This window comes from Leopardus geoffroyi, chromosome E1, assembly GCF_018350155.1.
Source record: "Leopardus geoffroyi isolate Oge1 chromosome E1, O.geoffroyi_Oge1_pat1.0, whole genome shotgun sequence".
NCBI lineage: Eukaryota > Metazoa > Chordata > Mammalia > Carnivora > Felidae > Leopardus > Leopardus geoffroyi.
Genome location: NC_059330.1, coordinates 17,404,654 through 17,425,952, shown reverse-complemented (window position 1 = coordinate 17,425,952; position 21,299 = coordinate 17,404,654). Strand labels below are relative to the sequence as shown.

Below are 21,299 nucleotides of genomic sequence, written 5' to 3'. Positions count from 1 at the left end.
TTATTTCAAAATCAAAGATTCACCTCAAAAAGTTAGGGTCTAATGTTAGAAGCCTTTGAAAGTAAATGTTTTAAAGAAGGCAACAGTTCTGTCTTGGGTATGTGCATTAAAAGCCATCACTCTAACATAACTAAAGTGTCAACTAGCAAAATGTTAGGATACCGGGAATTTGTTTTTGAAACTCCTACCAAAAGAAGTGTGAAGGCAGATAGGTGAAACAAGAATGACAATGCCATTTAAATGTTCAGGCTGGATGAGGAGTCCACTGGGGTTCGTTACGGGTTCCACTTTAGAGTATAAATCTTTTATAATCAATTTAAAACTTAGAGTATAATTTTTTTCATAATCAACTTAAAAAGGTATCACTTTAAAGTTTGCCTCTTAAGTGCCACTTGAAATCAAAAGCAAATAGGACCTACATCTCACAGTCAATATTAATACTGCTATGTAATGGTACACTATTCCCCCAAGTAATAGAAAGATTAACCCTCTTGTTTCTTAAAACTTTACACCATAACGTGTCAAAAGGTAAAAGAAAAATCCCAAGAACTAGAATTCTCATCAATCCCTTTTTTATGCCTCATTGTATCTTTTTTTCATCTCCTCAATTATACTGAACAGATTTTTTAAAAATCTGCAGTACTTCTAAGGCTGCAAATAATGTTTAACCTAAAAAATGCAGTATTCCTACAGAACTGATACCAAGCACGTTCTTACCTACTTCCAAATAAAATTGAAGGACTTATTTTTGAAGTTGGGAAGTATGCAGAGAACTTCCATTTCTAAGCTTAACTTTAACCAAGAGATTACTTTTGAACATTTAAAGAAAAGACTACACTGAAGGTACAAGAAAATACAGGTGGCCCTTTTAAAGGATACTCCAATAGGCCCAACTGATTATTACCTCCTTTAGAGTTTAAGACAACTTAAAAATAATAAGCCAGCCTTCACTTATGAAAAAGATCTTCAGATCTTCAAAAGGTTGTGATTTAAAACAAATTCAAAGAAAAGAGAAATTAATGACCTAATGAACCATCCACATTTGGCAGTAATTCAAAGAACGTGCCACTTTGGGACCTAACTGAACTGAACATTATTTGTTGGGGGTTGGGGGGAGGCTGGGCAATCAATATCAATTTAATTTCAATATCCAAATATAAAAGTCAAATTGATGCACTCAACTAAAGCAAGTATTTCAGTAATGCCAGCAAAACTAAATATAAACTGCATCCACGTTGAGGCATTTAGCTTATCTAAATACCACTGATTTCACATCTAGTTAGCCCATCTATAGGGAAAACGCACACAGAATACCTAGTAATAAATAGAAATTAATTTCCCATTTAAAAAGGCCTGCAATTCTTCACAATAAAAATCTATATAAAACCACCAGCCAACCATTTAAGGGAACCTGTCCCAGAATTTTTCGCATGTTGTGGAAGAACATAACCAGATATCCTCTCAGGTTCACACAATGACCACCAGTACAAAATACACAGGTAAAATTTCCCAATGGTCTCTGGAGGGCAGATGGCACGGAAAGTAACACCAAAAACACCAACTCCCCCAGCAGGATTTAACTTATAATTAACCACAAGTCTTAAGAAACTAAGCAATTGTTTTGCCTTAACTTTCCTAAAAACATCCATTTCCTGGTTAACTCATTTACTTCCAAACAGCAGTGCTGGAGAAAAAAGTTAAGACAGGTAATTTCATCTGCCAGGATTTCTGCCCCTAAACTGCCACAAGGCAATACTACTACTTACTCCCATTTTTTAAAGGAAGAAAAATGAAAAAGTACATCTGTTCATTTTACTAAATGTCTTCCAGTTTGCAGATAAGGAAAGTTATGAAGAGAGGTAATTTGCTTAAAAGTCACATAAATAGCTTTGTTATTCATCTCTGAGGCAGTGATTCTTCCAGGGAAAATATGGGAATTACCTCATCTCCACTTAGCTGATATGCTGCCCCTTCCCTGCAGTTCCAAGTCACTGCCTAAATGAGCCACTGTTAAAAATCGGAATGTGCAGCATGTATTAGGTGTGTGTCTGCACGCGTGGGGTATAGATTTCTATTAGAAGAGGGAGAGATGGAAGTGTTCCCAATAGCACTGAGGTTTTAAACATCATTCATTAAACCTCATTATTTGCTGTAGGGATTTAAATAAGTTATACCATACAGCAAATCTTTAAGATACAAATAAACCATATTCTAAAAAACATATTCGCATGGAACTTGAAAAATACCGGATTCCTTTCTTAACGTAGGCTGTGGGGCTATGAAAAATACAGACCCCAAGAGCCTGGTTCCTACAATGCTCATTGGGCTTGCCACTGCAGTTGTCTAAATTATTTTCTAGTTCCCATTCAGCACCCAGAAAAAATAGTTTGACACTCCATCTTTTTGGACTCCTCCTCATTTTACACAAATTAGAAGAATCAAATGAGCTAATAAAGAAGTGTATGATATAAAAAGCAAAAAAGAAGGGACAAGAAGTTTTAAAAATAACAAGAGAAAATATAATGTTCTCCCTTTAGGCACCACCCCATTCCTCTTCACTATTTGAAACAGGTAGGAAGTCAACTATACTTGTAAATATGAAAAGAAATGTTATTAAGTCGAAAAAGTGAACATTCCTTCTAAATAGTACTATTTCCAAAGAACTTAATAGTTTATCAACTGCTTATCCATGGTTATTCTTAATTTAGTTCTAAGTCTTGAAGAATCTCATAGTAATTTCCAAAATGCACCCTTAACACAATAGCTTATAAATGTATACTAAATTGAGCAGTAAGAATCTTCATATAGGAACAAATGAGTTACCTTTAGTGTGATATACAATAGCAGCCCTCAGGTCAAAAGAACCCCAGCTATCATTTCTTTCTAGGCCTCTCTGGTATCTCTGTTCTTTGGCGGAGCCTAACAAAGTGTTCGTAGGAGACGCCAGAGGATTTTGATTTTCTATCTCGTAGTCCTTTGAGAGAAACACTAAAGCACCTTGACTACTGGTGTCTGCTTTTTGCAGATCACCTATATGACTGGGTTCCAAGGATAAGGCTCCACTCTCATTAGTAGTCCCAGATTTTAAAATGCTACCCAGAACTTGAGGACTAGTCCGTTTTTCCAGCTCATAAGCCTTGGGAAACACAGGATGCTCAGTTCCTGAGGGGATTATTTCAGCACCCTGTGAAACCAAAGTGGCAGGATATTCCCCTTGAAATGTCACCTCCATCACTTTATGATCTGATGATTTCCCAATAACAGTCTCAGGGCCAGCACTGGGCTCATTTATAAAAGATAAACCCCACTGATTCTGGAAGATATCCCCCAGGTTTTGCTGATCTGTCTGAGAGGGTAGATCCACTTGTGCTGTGCTCAACAGCACAGTTTGCATATTTGAAGGATAGATGAAAAGGCTAGATTTAATTTGTTCAACAGCTGCTGAAGTCAGACTCATGTCCTGGAGAACTGAATCAGTCCCAGAAGAGATGGGTGTTAGAGTATTAGCAGCAGTAGTTAACAGTGGCTGACCCCCTGGAGAATACACACTTGCATCAGTCCCTGCTAAAACAGGCCCATTAGAAAAGCTGGCCGAAGTAACAGATTTCAGCGCTGACATTGGGACCTGGGATAACCGACTTGAAGACTGGGTCTGAGTTTCCCCAGCAGATGACGAAGAGGATGAAGATGAAGATGGTGACACAGAAGAGTTCTGTACAGTTTTGTTGAGGTTTTCCTTAACTTTGCTTGCATAACTTATTTTAGGAACTATTTTAGCACTGCTATTGTCCACTGGAAAAACTGGGGGTGGTTTAAATAGGGTCCAAGAGTCCTCTTTGGAGGTAACAGCAGAAGCGTGTTTTCCTTTGGGCCGATCATCAAACTTTTTGCCGCTCACACCGGGTTTAATATCAGCGCTTTTCCGCAGCATATCACCCACAGCAGGTTTTCCTCGATTTGTTCCTCCAGGCCCAGTTTCATACTTCCAAATGGGCTTCGAACTATCTACTCGATTTCCCTTTTGTTCACTGTAGTCAGGCTTGAAAGTTTCAAGTCCCTGTTTTAAGGTTGGGACACTGGTCTCTTGTTGCATTATTTTGTCCTGCACTAAATTAAGGTTTTCACATCCCTTGGCACTATTGCGCCTAGCTTTCCTTTTTTTAGGAGTGGTATATCCGCTCTCAGATCCACTACCATCATTATCTGCTCCTTTGCCCATATAACCATTAGTAATATAGCCAGAATTATTTGTTACAACACCATTTGGAATTGCTACGGTATCGGTCTTCTCTACAGACTGGTTCTCTCCAGATTTATTTTCGTAAGACTTCCCATTCTTTTTGTCCATACTGTTCTTCTGAATGAAATTCCTGGTTTTAATTCCTGCTTTCCCAAAGGTGTTGGCCTTTACAGTCTGCTTCAGATTAGTGTCTACAATTTGTTGGTTGCCATTGAGGACCCTGGAAATAGGGTTGGTAGCTTCATCAGAACCCAGGCTCTTTAAAGATATTTCTCTTTCTCCAGCATTACCATTTAGTTCACCATAGCCTAGAAAAGGGGAAAAAGAAAGGTTTTGATTTACAATTACAAAACATAAATTACAACTACCTGACATTTAAAGACTATTTACTACGTGCTAGACACTATGCTATGAGCATTAGCTTTACTATCTTTATTATTTCACAACTATGAGAACACTTGTCACCCCATATTACCGATTAGAAGTCTGCCAAGCAAGAGACTGAACCAGCTGGGATTCAAACCGAAGTCCGAGGTCAGAAAGAACAAGACCTCTTAAGCAGTATGCCATAATATCTCTCACCTAACAAAATCAACTTCCCCACTGTTCTCACAAGGCTGCTATAAAAATTCCTTTACAATTAACATCAGAGCTACCCTCTGGGCACAAATCAAGTTATACTGATACAGTAACTGTATGTATTTCAGGGAAATTAAAGAATCCCTTTCTATGAAACCACAAATGACTGGCAGTCACCACAAGCAGTTTCTACTGCATTTTGCTGAACAAAAATCTAACAATTGTGAACTTTTTCTAAAGTAGTCTTGAATCTATTTTGACAATTCCCAGACATTAGATCATACTGTTAATGTATGAAACTAGACCACCTATGTACCAATATTTCTAACTCCTCTAAGATATATTTTCTTCATTTTACATCTGGGTAAAAAAACTCCCAGAGAAATTAACTTGCCTAAGTCAGATAACTGGGAACCTGAACTCCAGTCAGCCTGGAACATGGTTTTCTATCACTAAGTAATACTTCCTACACAAGTGATGCTGTAATAATTACTAACAAAACTACAATGAAAGGTATCTAATTTAAAAACTGCTACGTGTTCAAGCATAATTTAAGACCTTCAACTGCCATAAACAGTTCATCACTCTACATTATTCAATTGGTAACAACCATTCCCATTTCCCTACCAGTAAAATAGAGACATTACTTATCTACCTTTTTATGAAATGTTCCCAAAAGCATTGTGAGGTCATTAGAAACAGATAAATAGAAGGATACATACACATTCATTTAAGGCAGCTTTCAGAGGGTGTCCAATAAGACCAAGTTAATTTACATTTGTCACTTTCGTTCATCCTTGTGGTCCTTTAGCCTATGAAGGCTAAAAGGCATGTGAACTTGTATAGTCTTATTTTGAAATTTTGTTTTAATTCCCAATTTGGTATAGATATAACCCATAAAAGCTCTTTGTGCATTTTAAAAGCATAAGGGATCTAGGGGCGCCTGGGTGGCTCAGTCAGTTTAGTATCTGACTCTTGGTTTCAGCTCAGGTCATGAGCTCACAATTTGTGAATTCAAGCCCCAAGTTGGGCTCTGCACTGAGCACTAAGTCTGCTTGGGATTCTCTCCCTTCCTCTCTCTGTTCCTCCCCAGCTTGTGCTTGCACCCTGTGTGCTCTTTCTCTCACTTTCAAAATAAATAAACGTAAATTTGAAAATAAAGGAAAAAAAGCATAAGGAATCTAAGATTTTTTTTTTTTTTAAGTTTCAGAATCACTGCTTCAAAAGAATGTGATATGGAACAGAACATAGTCTGGGAAGATTCACAACAGGATTTACTATTAATTTTAAGGCATTCATTTTGTATCAGAGAAAGGACACTAAAAATGAACAAATAAAGGCATTTTATTCCACTGTATTAACTTTCAGAAAATAATTCAAGAAAATATACTTAAGGCATAATCATTCCTAAGTCTGAACCATACAAAACTTGTACCATAAAATAATTTTGTTTTAAAATTTGTTTTAGAGACAGGGAGCATGCGCAAGAGAGCAAGCGCTGGCATGGTGGAGTTGGGCAAGGGAAAGAGAGAATCTTAAGCAGGCTCCACCCTCAGTGTGGAGCCCCCATGAGGGGCTGATCCCACAACCCTGAGATCCTGACCCAAGCTGAAATTAAGAGTCGGACACTCAACTGACTGAGTCACCCAGTCACCCTCACCCCCGCCAAATATAATAGAATAGAATATAATAGAATATAATGGCTGCTGAAAGAGCTTTGACAATCAAGTCAAACTTTTGGTGGAAAAATTCTAACCACGCAACTACTGAAGAAAGAAACTACTACTAAAGAAGAAATCTGCTTAGGTAGGATGTTTTCTGAAAGGTTCTTTTTTCTTTAGAGAAGCAGCAAGTTCCTAAACAGGAGCTCTCAACGTTAACATATACAAGTTTACCTGTATACAACTCTAGACCAAAAAGAAAAACATACCATTTAACATGCTACAAGCTAAACAAAGTTTTGTACTCTTGAGCCCATTAGTCATAACTTTCTCAAAGGTAAGTAAACAGTCTTAAACACAAAAAAATTCAATGTCCAAACTGACTTGGACCAAAGCCAAGATTTTTAAGTGAACCAGGATATTCTTTCCTAAAATTACTAGTAGTTAGTGGCTCCGATATCAGAAATCACCGATTTTGTAACAGCTCAGAGCCACTATACTCCCAAGTTTTAATAACAAAAAAACATTTTTTCATTTAACTACTTAAAATTTTTTCCATGGCAACTTTGTTGGTATGCAAAAAGTGTACCAGAGACATATTCTTTTTAAAACTTAGGTATTTAAGAGAAATGCAACCACCACAGAATTACTGAGAGAAATCATAGGGCTCTTTGCACTTTTATTATTTAGGTTTGCCATGCTAATACTACTTCAAATGGACTGTGCAAAACTTGAGTCCTGATAAATCTCGCTTTTGGATTAGAAACCGAAATTACTGAACACATTTGGCCCTCTCTTGCGCCCTCTTCTGGATAAAGAAAACAGGTTCCCCTTTATAGGTTTGTGGGTAATGGGTCATAAAAGCCCACTTCAACATACAACAGATACATTTCAAAAACCCTCCTAAGTTTTCTTAGTAAATTAGCATCATACATGTTGAAGCAACAGTATTGTGACCAGGCCACACATAAAAAACTGTTCATCCCAAATTGTTTACATTCTCTCAAAACTGCTAAGCCCAGTTTCCCCTCTTTATTCTCTTCCAGGACAAGACCTACTGATTTGAAGGATGCCACCTTGAATGGTTCAGGGGCTGCTTCTATACGTAGAGACAACAAAATAAAATTTTCGAATCTGAACAGTAATACTGTTTGATCTTCCAAGCAACGATAATAAAGATTTTCTTATCTCTAAGTTGAGAAAGACCTAGAGTTAGAAGATTTAGTGTTGTACACTTTCTAATAGTTTTTAAACTGTTCCAAATCCGTTAAGATTAAATACTGAATATATTTACATGTTCATTGCTACAGCACCCCATCATCAGTCCCTACCCCCCAAAGTGGAAAGTCTGATATTCCAATTTCAGTCTTTAAATTAAAGCAATTTTCCTCCAGCTCTCAGTAACTGCTTGCATTAAATTTGATAGCCTGGGTTTAACATCCATTTTCTTATTACTCCCTTCATTTTTATAAAGAACCTTCAATTTGGTAAAAATCTGCCTGGCAACAAACTTTTAAGTTCATTTCTTCTCAGATGTTTTCTAAAATGACTTTCACCCTCAATTTAACATTTGTTAGAACCAAGCATTTGGGGTTCGGTATCAGTTTAAAAATAGAAAAACACCTTTCCTTTTAACATGGAAAAAAAGCCTCGTCCGAGACAAGATGGTAGTGAACCAACCTCATGGATGGGCCACCGCGGTTCTTCCTTAAGGACAAGAAATAGGGGTCAAAAAACACCTCGCCCTCTTCCCCTATCCAATCATTTTCCTAATCGCTCTCCCTGAAAGCACTACTTAGGCCCAGAGGGTAAATGCTGGGGGGCTGGAGGCCGCCGGAACAAGCCTTTTTTTTTTTTTTTTTTCCCTTTTTTTTGTAAAAATGAGCTGCTAGAAGGAAAGGGCCCAAGTGAAAGCCTGAGAGGCGGAGTCGTGAGCGAACCTGGCAGGAGACGAGGTTCCTGTGGCAGAGAAACTCGTGACCGGGGAGCCTGGTTCCCGCTGGGTACCCCACCCGGCCTTCAGGCACCGCCTCTACCCAAAATGTATCCCCCCCACCCCACCCCCAGCCCTCCTGCCCCACGGAGCGCCGCGGCCACCGCCCGCGGCCTCCTCCTCCCGCGGCTCCACTTCGAGGCCGGCTCCCCGCCCGGACCGCCCGCGCCTCCCGCCGCACCGGGAGCGGGAAACGCGGCCGCCGGCGCGCGGGGCCCGGTGCAGGCCGCTCCCCTCGTGGCCGCTTCCCTCCCCCACCCCAACCGCCCCCGCCCCTCACCCCAGGGACCCGCCCGGGGCCGCGCGGCCGCCACCGGGTTACACAACCCGGCCGGCGGCGGGGGGAGGGGCGGCCGCGAGCCGGGGGCGACTGCGCCCCCGCAATACGGGGGGCAAGGCGACCGCCGGTGGGGATCCCGAGCCCCCCAGCTCCGCCGCGCCGAGCGCCCCTCGACACCCTTCCCCCTCCGCTCTTCAGTGGGCCGGAGTCGGTGACAGGAATCGGCTTCCAACATGGCGGACAGGAAGCGGCCCCGCGAGGAGGAGAGAACATTCCAGCCGCGCCGGCTCTGGGGGGAGCGGGCCCGGGGCGCCGGCCTCGGGAGGAGGCGCGAGGGCACACTGCCGGATCCGGTGCCCAAAAGGGGCGTCTAGAGGTGGAAATAACCCAAGAAACGGGGGGTCCCGGCCACCCCCCCCCAGACGGGGAACCCCAAGGCCACAGGTGGGCTTGGGGTGGCGGGTGAGGGAGGACACTTCCTCAACTCTGCCCACCTACCCTCGCCTCGCCGCCTGCAAAAGGGTCTCGCGACACCACCCGAGTCGGAATTAGGTAGGCCTTCTTGAGAAACACCCCGAAGGCTTTTTGGTGGGGGGGGGGAAGCTATGTTCACCCCAACTCAGGGCCACCAAATTTAGGTTCCTCCAGGGCCTCACGAAGGTAAACGAGAAAGGAATAATGAGGCCAGATTTCCAAGGCCGACCCTCCGGGTCTCCCTCTGGCCCGGGCGGGGGCCGGGAAGGTCATACTGGCCTGGTTGGGCCTCTCCCATGCTGAGGGGAAGGAGAGGGCGCTGCAAACCCCGCGGCCTGGCTCGGGCTTTGGGAGAATGGAAGGGGGCTTCCCCAGACCCGCAGGGCACAGACATACACACACACACACACACACACACACACACACACACACACACACACACACACTCCGACCGCGTCCGCGCTTTCCAGATCCAGCCCCACCCCCATCTTCTCTACCCCCCACCCCCATTCCCCTTCCCCCACTCGTCCTCCCTCCCAGACCTGTTTTCTTCTTCGGCGTTTCCTGGTGCTGCTGGAGGGCGTGTTTCTGCTCATGTTTCAGCGCCTTTGGCTGGGCCTTGGGGCTGCCCTCGGCTCCATGCTGCAGGTACTGGTGAGGCTGCTGGTGATGGTGGTGGTGATGGTGGTTGTGGCTGTGGTTGTAGAAATAATAATGGTGGTGGTGGTGCGGCTGCTGTTGCTGCTGCTGTTGCTGCTGCTGCTGCTGCTGCTGGGGGTGATGGTGCGGATGGTGGTGGCTGTGATGGTGCTGAGGCTGTGGCTGGCCGGGCTTCTCCTCCATTGAAAGCGGCTGGGACTCCCTGGCTGAGGCTGCGGGCGGCTGCACCGTCAGGATCTGAGACTGCTTCTCAGGGCACACTCAGTATATCTGAGCGCGTCTAGCCAGCGCACTGGTTAACCGAGCGATTCTGCGAGATTGGCAGCGGCGCTCCAGCAATCAGGAGACAGGCTGCGCCGCAGGCCCCGCCCCTAGCCCAAATCCTCTTTCCTTCCCCTTCGCCACTGCCTCCTGGCCAACGCCACTTACCCTGTGCAACCTCACAGGGCCGGGCTTTCAACGTCAGCACTATGGCTCTCTCTTCTGTCGCTTTCTCTCCTTCACCGCGCATTCTGCGAACAGCACTTTCTACACTCCTCGCCCGCAAGCAAACTCACGTCGAGTGTAGCAGATTCCACTGGCGATTCCACTGGCAATTCCACTGGCTCTGGGAGTCATCTGTTGGTTTTGCAGCTCCTGGAATCTGTTGGCTTTTTTTTTTTTTTACCCTTTTCCGGGTAACCAGAGGGGAAGCTCAGTTCCCTTAACCCTGAGACCACTAAAGGGGCAATACAAAAAGAGGAAATAAATGCATTTAAAAAAAAAAAAGAAAAGAAAGAATACAAGAGCTTCACAATCCAGTAGATCATTTTGTATTCTGGATTCATTTTGCTTTGTATTCATATGCTAATCTCTTCCTTTCCACGAAGGGATTATAGGGTTCCACAATGGGGTATCTGTGTAATTTTCTAAAAGGGCACAAAGGGTTTAAATCATTGTTTCTTTGTAGTTGGAGGCAAGGGAGAGCGGGAGGAATGAAAATCTAAAATCTACAGTGAAGTAGTTTTGTTGTTGTTGTTGTTGTTGTTGTTGTTGTTGTTTTTAACTCTGCAGGTGAGGTCAACTGTAGAACCAAGATAAGTTTTAGAATCTGTGGTTTCAAGAGCGAAAGACAGGGGAAAGGGCACTTTAAACGTTATTGAGTTAAAAATAATTGCATGTATGGAAAATATTGGAATTTTAAAAAAATACTCTATTGCTTTTGTAATGTTGATTTAATTTATCCTGCATTATTACATCACAGCCTGATTTTTTTAAAAGCAAATGTTAGTCCGGAACATTGTGACAGTGATTACTCAGGAAGGAAGAAAAGGGTTTTGTTGGGAAGGGGCACACTGGTACCCTTTGATAATATTTTATTTCTTGACCTGGATGGCGATGATCCATATACTTGCTTCATAATTATTTCTTAAACTGAACATATATATATATATATACACATACGTATATGTATAATACGCTATTCTCAGTGTATGTTCTTTGAGCGGATTTTTTTTATTTAGCATAAAATGTGTATGATTTACCATTTTAACCATTTTTAAGTTCACTAGAAGTAGGTATATTCGCATTGTTGTGCAACCATCACAACTGTCCATCACCAGAACTTTTTCAACATCCCAAACTGAAACTCTGCACCCATAAAACAATTCCTCCACTCTCCTCCCCCATTCCCTTTTAACCAATATTTCATTTTCTGTGTCCGTGATACCTTATACCACAGACAAGTGGAACCACACAATATTTATCCTCTTGTGTCTGGATTATTTCACTTAATATGTCTTTGACGTTCATCTCTGTTGTGGTATGAATCAAATTTTCCTTCCTTTTCAATGCTGAATGATATCCCATTGTATGTATATGCCACATTGTGTTTATCCATTCATTTGGCAATGGGCACATGGATAGTTTCCTCAATGTATATTTTACAGTTTTTAAAACTGGCTTAGGGGGCAAGTGGCTGGCTCAGTCAATGGAGCATGCAACTCTTGACCTTGGGGTTGTGAGTTTGAAACCCACAGTGGCTGTGGAAATTACTTAAAAATATAAATAAATACTGGGGTGCCTGAGTGGCTCAGTCGGTTAAGCATCTGACTTTGGCTCAGATCCTGATCTCACAGCTCTTGAGTTTGAGCTTCGCGTCCGGCTCTGTGCTAACAGCCTGGAGCCTGCTTTGGATTCTGTGTCTCCATCTCTCTCTGCCTCTCCCCACTCATGCTCTACCTCTCTCTTTCTCTCAAAAGTAAGTGAACATTAAAATATAAATAAATAAATAAATAAATAAATAAATAAATAAATAAGTGGCTCGACTTCCCATAGCAGGACAATATTAAAGGAGTAAAGAGGGGTGACTCGGTGGCTCAGTCAGTTAAGCATCTGACTTCAGCTCAGGTCATGATCTCACGGTTTGTGGGTTTGTGTGTTTGTGAGTTCGAGCCCCACGTCTGGCTCTGTGCTGACAGCTCAGAGCCTGGAGCCTGCCTCAGATTTTGTGCCCCTCTCTCCCTCTGCCCCTCCCCCACTTGCACTCTTTTTCTCAAAAATAAATAAACATTAAAAAAATTTTTTTTAGGGGCACCTGGGTGGCTCAGTCGGTTGAGCGTCTGACTTCGGCTCAGGTCATGATCTCACAGTTTGTGGGTTTGAGCCCTGCGTCGGGCTCTGTGCTGACAGCTCAGAGCCTGGAGCCTGCTTGGGATTCTGTGTCTCCCTCTCTCTCTGCCCCTCCCCCGCTCATGCTGTGTGTGTCTCTCTCTGTCTCAGAAATAAATAAACATTTAAAAAAAATTTTTTTTAAATAAAGGCATAAAGAAGCTTTAAAGGAAAAAATTGTGCTCTGAAATTAATGAATGTCAGCACAAAAGCATAATTAGAAGGTAAAAGCCTTTTTACAACAGCATATGTCACTGAATCCAACCATGACCAGCTCTTGACTTGTTTACAGTAAGGATTGGCTTTGCCTTGCAAAATTTTGAAGAAAGACCCCTTTGGGGTGTGGTGGGGAGTACATTTACCCAAATTTGAGAGTTAAAACCCCAATAATAACATCATAACAAATAAGTCTTTGCCATTGAGCAATATTCCACCACTTTCTCATCTATTAAAGAAGAAATAAAAAGAATTATGTATATAAAAAGTATTATATATAAGTATATATATATATGTAAAAAGTATATATAAAAAGAATTATGTTGATAGGGCTTTATATTCTTTGCTAACTTAGACTTTTAGTTGGAAGGCCAGAATTCCTGAGTTCTAACTTCTCTTTCTACATTTTCCACGTTACAGTTGCAGGCAAACCAAAAGCATTTATTCTGACTTATCACACCTTAGCTGGACTTACTTTCTTCACATACATTGTATGAATTTTCGGAAATTAAGTCTTGCTTTCAGGTGCTTTAGTTACTGTGAATGTTGCCTTAGTGGCATGTAGTAGTATGGAGAAAGGCTTGTGATATAATGTAAGAAAAAATGCAGAATATTAAATTCTATGTACACTAGCATCATAACCTTGTAAAAACATGAATATTTTAAAATAAGTATGGAAGGGGCACCTGGGTGACTCAGTCGATTAAGTGTCTGACTTCAGCCCAGGTCATGATCTCATGGTTAGGTTCATGAGTTGAAGCCCTGCATCGGACTCACTGCTGTCAGTGCAGAGCCTGCTGGGGATCCTCTGTCCCCCTCTCTCACTGCACCCCCCGAACTGCTCACACTGTCTCTCTCAAAAATAAATAAACATTAAAAATATAAAGTATGGAAATATAACAGGAGAATGTGTACCTTCTCTTCCACCTGATTTTTCTAAAAGTTTTATGTGAAATATTTGAGATTTGACATGTATTTGAAAACGATAATGCCATAATGTCAAAGAGAATAATTGTAGGGCTAACCTCAGTCAGTTGAGCATCTGACTCTTGATTTTGGATCCTATGCCCCTCTCCCCAGCTAACACACACACTCTCTCTCTCTCTCTCTAAAATAAAACTTAAAAAAAAGAGTATACTTAATTCATTTTTTCAATAAAATGCATCTGCATTAAGGAAGAAAATATACCAAGTCTGGTAAAATTATGGATGCTTCTTTTTCCTTTTCTCTATTTTCCAAATGTTCTGTTATGTAGTTATTACTTTTCATAATAGCATTATTTTTATTTATTTTTGTTTTTTCAATGTTTATTTTTGAGAGAGAGAGAGAGAGAGAGACAGAGCATGAGTGGGGGAAGGGCAGAAAGAGAGAGATACACAGAATCTGAAGCAGGCTCCAGACTCTGAGCTGCCAGCACAGAGCCCGATATGGGGCTCGAACTCACAAACCCATGAGATCATGACCTGAGCTGAAGTTGGATGCTTAACCAACTGAGCCACCTAGGCACCCCGCATAATAACATTATTTTTAAAAATTAAAGTAATAAAAAATTGAATCTGCACCATCCTTTGAAATTCATTTTACAGTTTATTGTACCTATAGTCAATGTGGGAAGTTGTAAGGAGATAGGAGGTTCCTATGTGTGGTAGGTTAATGTTTTAACTATTGCTATAATCACAGTTGCTAATATTTACTGAGCATTTACTATGTGCCAGGAACTGTACCAAGTATTTATCTTGGTGGTCATTGTAAGTCTTAAGGTAGATATTAAGCCCATTCTACAGATGAGGAATTTGAGGCCTGAAGACATTAAGAGACTTGCTTATAATTAAAAGCCACCAAATTTATAGCAGGGACTGAAATAGCTTCCAGGTTGGCTGGATAGAAAGAATATTTAACCCTATCAAAGTGTGATGTACATTTCTAAAATTTTAGTACATCTCTGAAAAACATTCAAGTTATATCATAACCACCACGAAGATGGTATCTGGTTAACAGAGGCAGATCCATACTGCAAAGCTAATGAAGATTCACAGCCCTTCAATGCACAGGCCCATCTAAGGCCCTGGAGGGGCCCTAGAAATGGCCTTTTGAAAGAGCTAGATATTTTTTCATTATTTTGTAAAATTTGTTAAAGCAATATATTTTTGTCTTTTATTCCTTAATGAGGAAGGGCTCCCCAAACCCAGGAGTACCCAGGTTAACAGTCATTTGGGAATCTGACTCAGAAGTGTTGTAACTTCAGAGGTATTTTGAAAGATTATAGTCATATTTTATAACAATATGGAGAAATGTTGGCAGTATAACTCAAGTGCAAAAAGCAAAGTAAAATTATATGTACACATTATTATTGCATATAAAATATGAATTCAAGGACTATCAGAGAACTTGAAAAATGAAAGCAAAAAATCCTTTTATTCATTTGTTCATTCGCAAATATTTATTAGGCACTTTTTTTTAAAGTTTGTTTATTTTGAGAGATGAGGGGAGCGGGAGAGAGAGAATCCCAAGCAGTCTCCACGCTGTCAGCACAGAACCTGATGTGGTGCTCAGTCTCATGAACTGTCAGATCACAACCTGAGCCAAAACTGACAGTCAGATGCTTAACCAACTGAGCCGCCCAGGTGCCCCCAATTAGGCACTTTTGAGGTACCAGGAATTATGCTTTTTGTTATTTGGGTGTTGTTTGCTTTGTTTCGTTTCATTTTGCTTTCTTTAAATGTTTATTTATTTATTTTGAGACAGCATGAAAGAGCAAGCCAGAGGCCGGGGGGAAGGGGGGAGAGGTGGGCAGAGAGTGAAGGAGAGAGAGAGAGAAAGAATCCCAAGCAAGCTCCACACTGTCAGCATGGAGCCTAATGTGGAGCTCCATCTCACATATGGTGAGATCAAGACCTGAGCCAAAATCAAGAGTCGGACACTTAACCCATTGAACCACCCAGGCACCCCTCATTCTGTTTTTTTTTAAGTTTATTTATTTATATATTTAACTAATATCTGCACCCAAAGTGGGGCTCAAACTCATGATCCCCAAGATGAAGGGCCACATGCTCCTCTGACTGAGCCAGCCAGGTGCCCCTTGTTTTGTGTTTTCAATCCATTTCTCTTATTTTTATTTATTTTTTTTTTTTTCAACGTTTATTTATTTTTGGGACAGAGAGAGACAGAGCATGAACGGGGGAGGGGCAGAGAGAGAGGGAGACACAGAATCAGAAACAGGCTCCAGGCTCTGAGCCATCAGCCCAGAGCCTGACGCGGGGCTCGAACTCATGGACCGCGAGATCGTGACCTGGCTGAAGTCGGACGCTTAACCGACTGTGCCACCCAGGCGCCCCTCCATTTCTCTTATTAACACAGTTTTGCATCTTGGTTAAATATATTTGCAAGCCTGTCTTAATTGTCAAATGGAAACCACTTTTTACATACCTTTAATCTTACATTTTGTGTGCTATGACAACTTGAAGAGATACAGAAATATTTAAGTCTGTGGACCTCAGTTTTTTCCTGTCTAAATTATGGAGAATGGGTAAAGAGGCCTCCAAATCTCTTCCCACTCTAACATGTCATGATCATAACTCTGCACTTTCGTCCCAGATTATCCCTTTATTTCATTATAATAAAACTATACAACAGCAGGAAATTTAGCTGATAAAAGTTAAGTTTTCAACTGTAACAATTGATTATAACTTTACAGAAATTATAATCAGAAACAATATTATGTCATTTTATATAAATGGAAATTGGCTCTCTGATGATAGTTCCCGTTTCAAAATGGGGCAAATCACTGGTAACATCCACTGTTTTATTTCAGCAGGGAAAGAATTTTATTCATGTATATTTCCTTTAGATCTTAATATTTTTGCCTAGAGACACTAACTTCAAAAAACTTTCAAAGGAATTGAACAGAGGTATGGGTAAATTAGGTTAGTCTTTTAATAACTGGAATATGACAACTTTTCCAAATATGAAAGTTTTCAAAAATGACATTTTGCTTTTATGAAGAGTATTATGAGAAAAGTTTGAGGGAGAAGCTACAGCAGAGTGGTATAAGTTTTGTAGTCAGAAATGAGATAGGATCCCTATTCTGAAACTGCTTAGATTAGTGACCTTGTTTAGGCAAATTATTTAACCTCTTTAAACCTTAGTTTACTCAGCTGAAAAATGGAAGTAATATTAATGCCTAACTCACAAAATGTAGTGAACTTTAAGTAAGATAATATAAACAAAGTTGTTGAGTATAGTGTTTATAATATTAGTAAGTGGTACTAAATATTAAATGTTACTGATACTAAATTATTAAATATTCGATATATAAAGGTAAACTCTCAGATATATTTCATTAAAGAAACTGAGTTTCAGAGAAATCAATTAGCAAGTTAACCAAGAATAGAGTGTTTTCCCCAATTTTTGAAAGGATAGGCAAATAGCCCTGTTGGCTCTCTGAGCAACACCATGGCAGTAGGCAAGAATAAGCACTTTAAGAAAGGCAGCAAAAAGGTTGCCAAGAAGAAAGTGGCTAATCCATTTTCTAGAAATATTGGTATGATGTGAAAGCACCAGCTGTGTTCAATATAAGAAATAAAAAACACTGGTCTTGAGAACTCAAGGAATGAAAATTGCATTTCATGGCCTCAAGGGTCGAGTTTTTGAAGGAAGCCTTGCTGATCTGCAGAATGATGAAGTTGCATTTAGAAAATCCAAGCTAATTACTAGGATGTTCAGGGCAGAAACTGCCTTCCATGGTATGGATTTTACCAGTGCCAAATGTGCTCCGTGGTCAAAAAATGGCAGACCATAACTGAAGCTCAGGTTGATGTCAAGACTATCGATGGTTATTCTCTCTGTATTCAGTTGGTGGTTTTACTTAAAAACTCAATAATCAGATTAGGAAGACCTCTCCCGCTAAGCACCAATAGGTTTGCCAAATCCAGAAGAAGGTGATGGAAGTCATGACCTGAGAGGTGCAGACAAATGACTTGAAAGAAGTGGTTAATAAACTGATTCTAGGGGCACTGGGTGGCTTAGTCAGTTAAGTGTCCAGCTCTTGACTTCGGCTCAGGTCATGATCTTGCAGTTGGTGAGTTCGAGCCCCACACCGGGCTCTGCGCTGACAGCCGGGAGCCTGCTTGGGATTCTCTCTCTCCCCCTCTCTCTGCCCCTCATCCTCTTGTATGGTCTGTTTCTCTCTCTCAAAATAAATAAATAAACTTGAAAAAAATATTGGTTCCAGACAGCATTGGGAAAGACATAGAAAAAACTTCCCAATTGTTTTTTCCACTCCATGATACATTTGTTAGAAAAGTGAAAATGTTGAAAACCCTAAAGTTGTACTGGGAAAACTCATGGGGCTTCATGATGAAGGTGGTAGTTCTGAAAAAGCTGCTTCAGATGAGACAGATGCTGAAGTTGAACAAGCTAATAGCAATAAGCCACCAGTCCAAGAAGCTGTTTAAAATTCAGACTTTTGGGGCACCTGGCTCAGTCCATAGAGCATTTGACTCGTGATCTCAGGGTCGTGAGTTAAAGCCCCACATTGGATGTGGAGCCTACTTTAAAAAAAATTGTTAAAAAAAACATTAAAATTCAGACTTTTAATGTGACAAAAGTCATTAGTAATGTTAAAAAAAATAGATAGGCAAATGCTGTCAACTAAAAGCAGTAGTATATTCAGTCTCAATAGCAGTCCTCTCTGAGCAGCAGGCCCAGAGTTGACTTTCATTTTCTTCTCTTTTGCTTCGCTATTTTCTCTAAATGTTGTATGTTGAGCATTTATCCCTTTTGTAAAGAAGAAAGTGTCTTTAAAAAATTAATGAATTCAACATCCAACTATCCTGTGAACATTAATCCCCCCAAAAAGACCAAGAGAATTGATATGCTATTTTGGATTCCTTTTTGAGTCCCCAGTAGATGAAATGAATTTAAGTTTGAAATAATCAATACATCTGCAGTTGTTAGTATGTATACTCAGTTTGTTGGAGTCCATAATTAGATGCATCCAGAAGTTGTATAAAAGGTCACTCCCTAGGGGAGCCTGGGTGGCTCAGTCGGTTAAGTGTCTGACTTCAGCTTGGGTCATGAACTCACGGTTTGTGAGTTTGAGCCCTGCATCAGGCTCTGTGCTGACAGCTTGGAGCCTGCTTTGGATTCTGTGTCTGCCTCTTTCTCTGCACCTCCCCTGCTCATGCGCTGTCTCTCTAAAATAAATAAATGTTAAAAAATAAAAATAAATATGGGGCACCTGGGTGGCTCAGTCAGTTAAACATCCTACTTTGGCTCAGGTCATGATCTCACAGCCCGTGAGTTTGAGCCCCATGTCGGGCTCTGTGCTGACAGCTCAGAGCCTGGAGCCTGCTTCAGATTTTGTCTCCCTTTCTCTCTGCCCCTCTCCCATTCTCCCCTCCCCCTACCCCTCTCTCTTTCTTTCTCAAAAATAAATACTAAAAATCGGGGTGCCTGGGTGGCTCAGTCGGTTGAGCATCCGACTTCAGCTCAGGTCATGATTTCACCCTCTGTGAGTTCGAGCCCCGCATTGGGCTCTGTGCTGACAGCTCACAGCCTGGAGCCTGTTTCAGATTCTGTGTCCCCCTCTCTCTCTGACCCTCCCCCATTCATGCTCTGTCTCTCTCTGTCTCAAAAATAAATAAACATTAAAAAAATAAATAAATAAATAAAAATAAAATTTTAAAAAGGTCACTCCCTGAGAAAAAACAACTGGTAAGACTCTGCATAAATTGGATGAAATTAACCACTAATAGGGAATCTAGTCAGCATGATTAGAATGTCTAAGAAGCTATAAGAAAATAAATAGAATAGACATGAAAACTACAACATATCAATTTTATTCCCCCCACCTCATTCTCTTTTGGTGTTTTAAAATTAGTATTTCAGAAGTTATATGATTGGTATTGTGTTAGTTACATATTGCTGTGTAACAATTTACCCAAAACCTAGTCGTCTTAAAACAAGCATTTATTATCTCATCATTTCTGAATTTCTCAGGAATTCAGGTGCTGCTTAGCTGAGCGCCGGCTCACGGCCTCTCCTGAAATTGCTGGGAGGTTCTGCTTCCAAGCTCACTTACGTGGTTCTTGGTAGTATTCAGTTCCTCAGGATGTGTTGGACTGAGGACCTCAGTTCCTCACTGGCTGTTGCCTCTCCATAGGCAGCCCAGGACATAGCAATTGTCTTCCCTCAGAATCAACAATAGGGGGCGCCTGGGTGGCTCAGTCCGTTAAGCGTCTGACTTCAGCTCAGGTCATGATCCCACGGTCAGTGAGTTCCAGCCTCGCATAGGACTCCGTGCTGACAGCCCAGAGCCTGGAGCCTGCTTAGGATTCTGTGTTACCTCGCTCTCTGTTCCTCTCCGGCTCATGCTCTGTCTCTCTGTCTCAAAAATAAAATAAAACATTAAAAAAAATAAAAAATAAATAAAAAGAATCAACAATAGAACAAGAGGGAGCCCTCGAGATGAAGCCACAGTCTTTTTGTAACCTATTCTCAGAAGGGACATCCCATCACTTCTGCTTCATTTTATTCATTCGACGTGAGTTCAACCTACACAGAAGGGGGGAGGAACAAAGGAGGGTATGAATACCACACTCTCATTGAAGGTCATCTCAGAGCCTGCCTACTGCAGAGATAAAAACATCCATCAAACTTATTCTGCTTGCTTTGATGTCATCACCTAGCTATATTCTGAATATAATCTCATATTATATATGACTTGCCTTTAAGGTGAGAAAGTACACTAATAGCACACACAAGTTCTTCATTATCTTTACATTAGTAAATATTCTTTTTTTTTTTTTTAAGTTTATTCATTTGAGGGGGGGGGGGAGAGAGGGGGAGAGGCAGGGAGAGAGAGAATCCCAAGCAGGCTCTGCCCTGTCAGTGTAGAACCTGATGTGTGGGGCTCCATCTCATGAATCGTGAGATCATGACCTGAGCAGAAACCGAGAGTCAGATGCCCACCAACTAATATATACCCAGGCGCCCTAGGTATATATTTTAATAGAGCTATCACTGTAGAATTTGATGCTGTGTTGGGAGAAATGTTTCTTATATCTAAGTTTGCTGACACCCAAGTAACTCAACCCAAGTTAAGTTACCTGCCTGGCCCATGAAGGCATTTTATATTTGCATTCCTATTTTCCAAGGAGGCTTCCTTCCTGTCAGCTTACATTGGCCCTCTCAAGACAGGACTATAGCCCTGGGCCTGGTCACAAGTTTTGGTTCAGTACTTAGTAAATTAGTAAATATTCTTAACCACTTGAATTTTGTCATTTGCTCAGGTCAGGAGCTCACAGTTTGTGAGTTCAAGCCCCACATTGGACTGTCTGCTTTCAGCGCAGAGCCCAGTTCGGATCCTCTGTCCCCCTTTCTCTCTGCCCCTACCTCTCTCACACATACACGTTCTCTCTCTCTCTTTCAAAAATGAACATTAAAAAAAAAAATATATATATATATATATATATATATATATATATATATATACACCTATTTACCTTAAGAACTGGGTAACTTAATTTCTCAGTCTAATATCTGCCT

The 21,299-nt window shown here is 41.1% G+C and overlaps 1 protein-coding gene and 1 pseudogene across 1 annotated transcript in view; one reads left to right on the top strand and one right to left on the bottom strand.

The window, feature by feature from the left end:
• Window positions 1–10,213, bottom strand: part of NUFIP2 (nuclear FMR1 interacting protein 2) — a 30,982-nt gene extending 20,769 nt beyond the window's left edge. Inside the window, exons 1-2 of the mRNA XM_045487838.1 lie at window positions 9,770–10,213; window positions 2,824–4,548 (exon numbers count right to left, since the gene is read on the bottom strand). Of these exons, the coding sequence (XP_045343794.1) occupies window positions 2,824–4,548; window positions 9,770–10,070 (2,026 nt within the window). The 5' untranslated portion in view covers window positions 10,071–10,213. The remainder of the gene's footprint in view (window positions 1–2,823; window positions 4,549–9,769) is intronic.
• A 6,991-nt stretch (window positions 10,214–17,204) lies between these two features.
• On the top strand, window positions 17,205–18,267 carry LOC123604663 (annotated as a pseudogene).
• Window positions 18,268–21,299: the final 3,032 nt, after the last annotated feature.